This window comes from Punica granatum, unplaced genomic scaffold, assembly GCF_007655135.1.
Source record: "Punica granatum isolate Tunisia-2019 unplaced genomic scaffold, ASM765513v2 Contig00024, whole genome shotgun sequence".
Classification (NCBI taxonomy): domain Eukaryota; kingdom Viridiplantae; phylum Streptophyta; class Magnoliopsida; order Myrtales; family Lythraceae; genus Punica; species Punica granatum.
The window spans coordinates 35,310-42,700 of NW_022204042.1; the positions used below are offsets into that span (position 1 = coordinate 35,310).

Here is a 7,391-nt window from a genome sequence, read left to right on the forward strand (position 1 = left end):
TTGCCTCTCTAGTTGCAACATTATAGTACAAGGCAGCATTTGCACACAAAATAAAATTTTACATTATTTGCAATCTAAAATTGATTTGGAATTACTAAGATGAGTTTATTCAGGTGATTAAATGTCTGTGGATTTGAGTCTTATGAATAAAAAAAATTCCCTTGAACTAATTCAATTCGCACATAGATTAGTCATGATTCATTGGTCTTCTAAATATCACCTGATCAGCCAGAAAATTGGTTTTGAGAAAAAAAGAGTCACTTTATTACCCGAACACTTCAATTGCCATTCGCCTGCATTCGGAATAAACCCACTTGTACATGTGGCCGAGAAGTCAAAATCATTTCATGGCTTAGATAAAGCGCGCGGACACACAAGCTGACACTCAAATGTATGAATCTAAGAGATGCTTCACCCTCTACTTTTATAGATTAAATCGAACGATATTTTGCAAGACATATACAATGATACATGATTGCTTATCTGTTATGTGTGGCCAAAATCATAATATATATATAAACCCTTGGCACCAATTTTTGTGTGGATATTAATCGAAAAGAGATAATGTGATTAGTACCAAATCTCATAATTATATATAGCTCACCTATGCATGCACGAAAATGCACGACATATGTACCACTGGTCCCTTCTAGCTTATAGTATCTACATTAATTAACATTCTCCGGCACAATCGAGAGACACCCCTAATTTGCATATTACATTTACCACAATATAAAATAGAAGGAGAGTCGATTCCGCAACTTTTACCGATGTCGGTCACGCCGATTGTAAGTGAGAAAATCTCCCACGTACCATATGTTCAAAAGAAGTCAAAACGTTTTAGACAATATGTGTAGAAGATGATAACCTTTTAAGCTAGCGGCTCCTGGCTCTACCTTTTTCCAATGACAAGCCTACAAATCTTGAGAAAGATTGAGAGAGAGAGAGAGAGAGATGATGAGGTGTGTTAAAGGGTAAAGAAGCAACCAAAAGAAATGAGAGGCCCCAAATCGCCAAGGCCTCACATTCTCCCCTTTCTCGATTGAGTGCGTGTGTCCAATGGTTTATTTAGAACTCCCAAAGCTTCCCTCTCTTCTTCCTTGGCTTACCTTATCCTATCCCATATCTCTCTCTCACACTCTCTCTCTCTCTTATATCTCCTTCATGATACTTACTTCACTCTAATAAGCTCTCTCCGCCTTCGCTCTATCTCTTTCACTTTATCTCCATAAACATTCAATAACTCCCTCTCCTAGAATTTCATCCCCACACACTCTCATATCCACCAACCGCGCCAATCGATTCATTTCTATTCATTCCAGTCCATTCCATTCCAGTTCAGTTCGGCTTCTGGTCTTTGGGCTCCCCATCATAAACTATCAGACACGAAGCGTGTAGTATAGTCATTTCAGTTCAGTTCGATTCGGTTTGGTGCTTGAGCAACCTTCGCTTCGCCTCGCCATGTAAAGAGCACCTCTTCTGCGGGGATTCGCTCTTGCTTCACTACTCCAATCGGTTTTCCAGCAATACTCATGTTAATTATTTCATTCGTCATTTGAGTGAAATTCACCACCTGGGTCAAAGCTGAATTTTGAGGAGCTTAGAGAATTCAAACCCCCGAGCAAAGCAAGTCATCTTTTCTATCGATAAAAAGTTTCGATAAAAATTTTGGGTTTGGTTCATATAGAAAGTGCAGTCAGCGAAAGGAGGGATTGAGGTGTGGGGGAAGGGCTTAAAAGCCACTCGCCAGCTTCCATTCACAAATGGCCCCTAAGACCGGAAAGGCTAAGCCGCACAAAGCCAAGGGAGAGAAGAAGAAGAAGGAAGAGAAAGGTCCGTAATTTCTTTTCCCTCTAATATCTAATTGAATCCTTAATTTCTTCATCTTTTTTTTTTTCATTTTTTTAATTTTTTTTTTTGAAAACTTCAATTCACCTCACATTTCTTATCTTCCTCTTCATCCAATCGATGTCCTCCGATTTCTTTGAAAAAAGTTGATTGGTTCATTCTGCCAAATTATTACAACTATATCTCAAACCAAAAAGCCTGTTGTTGCATTAGTTTTTCCATTTTTGTTTTTGAATATCTGGTCTTACTGAGTAATTTTTAACCTCGAGTTTTAATTTTTCAGACGGAATCTATTACAACTTTAATATTCTTTAGTTGCATATTTTTCGAGACTTTTTTCCAAGAGCATACGTCTTCTTTCGCAGATATTTTGAGTGGTGAGTGTCGAGTTGGTATTTCAGCTTATTTTTTTACATATTCATAAATGTAATATCTTTTATATCTAATACTCGCATGGGATACGTTATATAGTTCAAAGGTTATCTTATCCTTTCCATGAATTCTTTTTCTTTTTTATATATATTCTAAATTTTTTTTAAGCTAATTCGTTAATTTGGATATTCGTATTTATTTCCGACTATTTTAAGTATTATACAATAATATTTTCCTCTTCAAAAATTTGAATTAAATTATTTTTTTTGCTATCCAGTTGAAGTTGCATCACTTCTATAGGAAAAAGAAGTATGAAACTGCATTATGCAAAAATCAAACTATATGAATTATTCAAGCTGTTTATATTTGTAATTCTTTGCAGTTTTGCCAACCGTGGTCGAGATAACTGTTGATACGCCGGATGACTCTCAAGTAATGCTCAAGGTATATTCGAACTTTCTCAAAATTGTTTAGACATTGTCACATGTATTAAAAAGAAACCATAGAGAGAATCGGGCACATAACATATTCTCCTCATTTTACATTTTGGTTATTCTTATCTTGTACAACTTTCAGTCTTGTTCCATTGATGGATGCATCATAGATGCCATTTTTTACTCTAATATGATAATAAAACGAACAAAAAAATTTTATTTATTTTATTAAAAAAACTATTTCTCAATTTTTTTAGTTTTTTTTTTCCAAATTTGAGAAATTGTTGTTTTAAATGCAATCCACAATATATAAAAGGCAAGTATATTATTCATAAAAAAAAAAGGCAAGTACATTGCACGCTACGGTACATTAATATTAGCTGCTCCCTTAACCCTTCTTGGTTAACCATATAAAAATTATAGGATTTGAAGCCAATTACCCATTTTCTATATTAATAAGTTCAAAAATAATTATTTTTTACATCGATACTCGTAAAAAGTATATTGAGTAAAAAACCGTTAAATTTTTTGCAAAAGCTCAATTAATTGAAAATTCAATTATTATGCTAGAAAATAAAAATTTGCAAATCAACTACCATTTAAAGACACTATTTAGGTTTGCCCTTTCATTTAGAGGCATTTCCAAAAAAGTTCTGCAAACTTTGCTCTACTCGTCGATAACAAATATTGAGAATTACTACTCATTCAAGTGACTGATTAGAACTCAATTAAAGTGCTTTTAAATTGACAGTTGATCCCAAAATGAAAATTTTGATTGATAATCATTCTTCAACGAGTTACTCATTCCGATCGATAATTATTCTTCAACGAGTTACTCATTCGCGACCAACGACTAATATTCGTTCGCTCAATACTATATCTGGCACAACGTGAATGAAGGAATCTGTCTTTTTCCTATGATTGCAGGGTATATCTACGGACAGGATCTTAGATGTTAGGAAGCTGTTGGCAGTCCACGTGGAGACATGTCATTTGACCAATTTCTCCTTATCTCACGAGGTAAATCACCCGCGTAATATTTCTCCTCCTTTTCTATATTTTTTTTGCTAATAATATGCTAATAATATGTGGAGTGGGCCCAACATAAATGTTTGGTCTCTAAAGTCCCAACCGAATTGAAGTACTCATGGGATTTATGCCCAAAAAGGACAAAAAGGTCTGATATTACTTGGGGCTAATCCCAACTCGGAAATTGTAACGGTGAAAATAAAATTCACCGCCCATCTCTCTTGGAGAATTCATAGCGGTGCATTTGATATTAAAGTTAAAATAATTTTAATTTTGATTATAAAAATGATAAATAATTATATAGTGTGTTAAATTAAAATTAAAGTTAAAATTTTTAATTTGAAAAATGCGTTTTATTGTATAGTGTGTTGAGTTAAAGTTAAAATTAAAATTTTTATAATTTTAATTGCGAAACCAAACGGAACACTACTATCTTGAAGTTGAACTCATAAAAAAAAAGTTGGTCGACGAAAAAAATGCACGTAGTTGCATAGGACGTTTGTCGGGACAATCGGGGTTGATCTCCTATGTATGGACTCGCATAGCGTTGATGATCCAAATCGGAGTATGATACGCAATATGCGATACATGCAGGGCAGAGGGATGAGGGGCTGGAGACATGGGAAAATAATTATGGAGAAGATTAATGTGGGGGGCAAATTGACAAGATAATGTTGCCCTTTCATAGGTGCATATTTTGGTATGGTGCCTTGTCGGAGACTTGGAATAGTCATCGACTGAAAGGGACCATTGGCCTTTTGTATTTGTCACCACTAACCTCCTACCTGGTGGCCTAGGGCCCCTCTTTTTTTTCTTTTTTCCTCCTCAGGATTTTAGATGTCGAACATTTATTTATTGTTTAAGGTACGAACGAGATTCATTGATAAAGAGAAGTAGATAGATGAGGAATAAAAAATATGAAAAATTATGCTTAAAAGTACGTTTTCAAGACTCATTGGTTCTAGAGTGAAAGCGATTCCATTACGTTAAATTCTTATTTTCTCTGCCAAACATTTTAGAATATCTAACTAATCAACAGATGCGAGTCAAAGAAAACTGTCGAGATATGAAGTCCATTGCACAAACAGAAATTAGAGAAAAAGTTTGTTATAAATTAATTTTTTCTTAAAAAAACAATTGATCTCTATTTTGGGATAATTGAGGTCCACAGAGCTAGAACACGATCCAATAATAGTTGCAGAAAATCTTTGGGAACGGCATGGCCCCTCTCTTCTCCATGATTTTACAATAAATGAAGTAGATCAACATGTTGCTTTCAATTTGATTCATTCATTCAATTTAATGGTCTTTCCACGCTTCTTGTATAGGAATTGGAAAATCTTATAGGTAAGTAATAAATATAGGGGTGGCTCCATTCCATAAACAAATGTAATAGTCCTTATGGAAAAAACACTACCTATATATGGTTTCACCATCCACGATTTGCCCTTAACTAAGAAGGGCTACGGATCCTTTAGACGCTACCGTGACTAAGCGAAACAATGAACATGACTTATCAGCTATTTCGATTAGCCCATCCCATAATAAAGTTTCTCTTTGAATGCCAAGCAGGTCCGTGGTCCCAGGCTTAAAGACTCCGTGGACATCCTCAGTCTCAAACCCTGCCACCTCACCATCATAGAAGGTAAATCATCGATAAAATCCGTTGTCGGGACATTTTGAACTTTCGGATATCAAGGCATACCGAATTTCTTTTTACGAATTTCAACAAATATTTGAAATTTCTTTGATACCTTAAGTATTTTTGACCCATAAATTCTCTTTATTATTGCCAATTCACTTGAACTAGAAATTCCTCACTAATAAAGGACTTTGTCATTGTTTAATCATCTTTTTTTTAAAAAAAATATATGATAATTTTTTTGGTTCAAAAATAAATAATAATATAATTTAATTTAATTTCGTTTTTTCTTTTTTAAAATTTCACAGAGGAGTATACGGAGGAGCTTGCGGTGGCCCACACGCGGAGGCTCCTCGACATCGTCGCCTGCACCACTTCCTTCGGCGCTTCGTCCTCCCCCTCGCCCAAGACCCCGGGCCGGTCCAGCCCCAAAGAACCCGGTTCGAAGGATCGACCCGGCTCCAGCGATGCCGATTCGGCCGCGGCTCAGGGCTCCTGCTTGGAGATCCACGGGAAGATCGGCGGCGAGAAGGCGGACACGGCGGCGATGTCGATGTGCCCGCCGCCGAGGCTGGGGCAGTTTTACGACTTCTTCTCCTTCTCTCATCTCACCCCACCCATACAATGTGAGCTCTCTCTCTCTCTCTGTGGTTTTTAAGCAATTTCAATTCGGTCCCTGAACTTTTCCTGTCTTTCAATTCACCCTGTAGCTTCGACTCTTTTAATTTGTGCTCTATCTATGTTAAATGAATCCCATCTCAAATCTACCTTTTGACACGGTCCTCCATACATACATATATATATATGGAGCAAAATATTTTCTAAAAATCATGTACAAGTTGAGGATTTTATACTATTACATTATTATGCCCTTTAATACCCCTTTGAAGTTATAAATGTATATTTATTTACATAACTGCAATGACCATGTAATATGACCGTGCTATGGTTCATCAACTGTGAAGATATTACTAGGTGGACTCATTAATTGGCCAGAAATGTTTTCTACTTGTTTTAGGAGTGTCTAAGACATACTCATATTGTTATGTCGGTCACGGCGCGGCATGATGATTCAAACCTGATCTTCATCAACTATTTTGGTAATCAGTAGGAAGTTCTGGCGTTGTAAGTTACGAATGTTCTTGAGTCAATACTCGTTAGCACGGTTTTGACATTGAACTGCGAGACGAGAAACGCTAACGATCTCTTTCATATCAAAAGCTTCTTGATGGCGGGAATAGAAGTTTCACATCTTAATTCAAAATGTTTCTGGTGCTTCAATTTCTCTTTCATGTATATAGCCATCTTGGAGAAGTAAATGATAATTTTTTTTTCCTTCTATGTAATTGTAAATGTAGCTCTTGTTGATTCTTATGTTTTGGCTTTTATTGCATTTGCAGACATACGAAAATCTTCTCGGCCGTTTCTTGAGGACAAGACAGAGGATGATTTTTCAGATAGATGTAAGCACTCCACATCCATCTCTTTTCTCTGATTAATCTATGTTTGTTTGTGATGAGACAGTTTGTTGTCGAGACTAATGTGGTTGCGATCTACCTACAGGTTCGAGTTTGCAGTGGGAAGCCAATGACGATTGTTGCTTCAAGAAAAGGATTCTATCCTGCCGGGAAACGGTCTTCTAAGCCACACTTTGGTGGGACTGTTGCAGCAGAACAGCCGGATCTTTGATGCCGTAATAATGTTGCTCAGATCTCTCAAGTCGTAGAAATTTTTTTTTTTCCATGGCACTTGTGGTATGTCTTTTTGGTAGACAATTCTTGATCGAAACTATGACTTGAACTGCAGGCATACAAAGCGCTCATGAAAGCTTTCACAGAGCATAACAAAGTAAGTAGTCGTTTCCACTGATTCATCTAAGCACTGAAAGGAAATGCTGAATAGATGATTGATAAGCGACCTTGTACTGCTACAGTTTGGGAACCTGCCATATGGCTTTCGGGCAAACACTTGGGTGGTTCCACCAATTGTTGCTGATAACCCGTCGACATTCCCGCCACTTCCTGTGGAAGATGAAAACTGGGGTGGAAATGGAGGCGGACATGGAA

The 7,391-nt window shown here is 36.5% G+C and overlaps 1 protein-coding gene and 1 long non-coding RNA gene across 2 annotated transcripts; both read left to right on the forward strand.

The window, feature by feature from the left end:
• The first annotated feature begins 1,103 nt into the window (after positions 1–1,103).
• Positions 1,104–6,820, forward strand: LOC116189825 (protein TSS-like). Its single transcript, XM_031519566.1, has 6 exons — positions 1,104–1,833; positions 2,603–2,664; positions 3,582–3,674; positions 5,256–5,328; positions 5,634–5,951; positions 6,726–6,820. Exons 1-6 carry the CDS (start codon positions 1,764–1,766, stop codon positions 6,818–6,820), a joined length of 711 nt encoding a protein of 236 aa, XP_031375426.1. The 5' UTR covers positions 1,104–1,763.
• Positions 6,821–6,960: 140 nt separating this feature from the next.
• On the forward strand, positions 6,961–7,391 carry LOC116189826. The gene is made up of 3 exons (XR_004152486.1): positions 6,961–7,018; positions 7,132–7,173; positions 7,259–7,391. It is a non-coding gene; the product is annotated as an uncharacterized LOC116189826 (long non-coding RNA).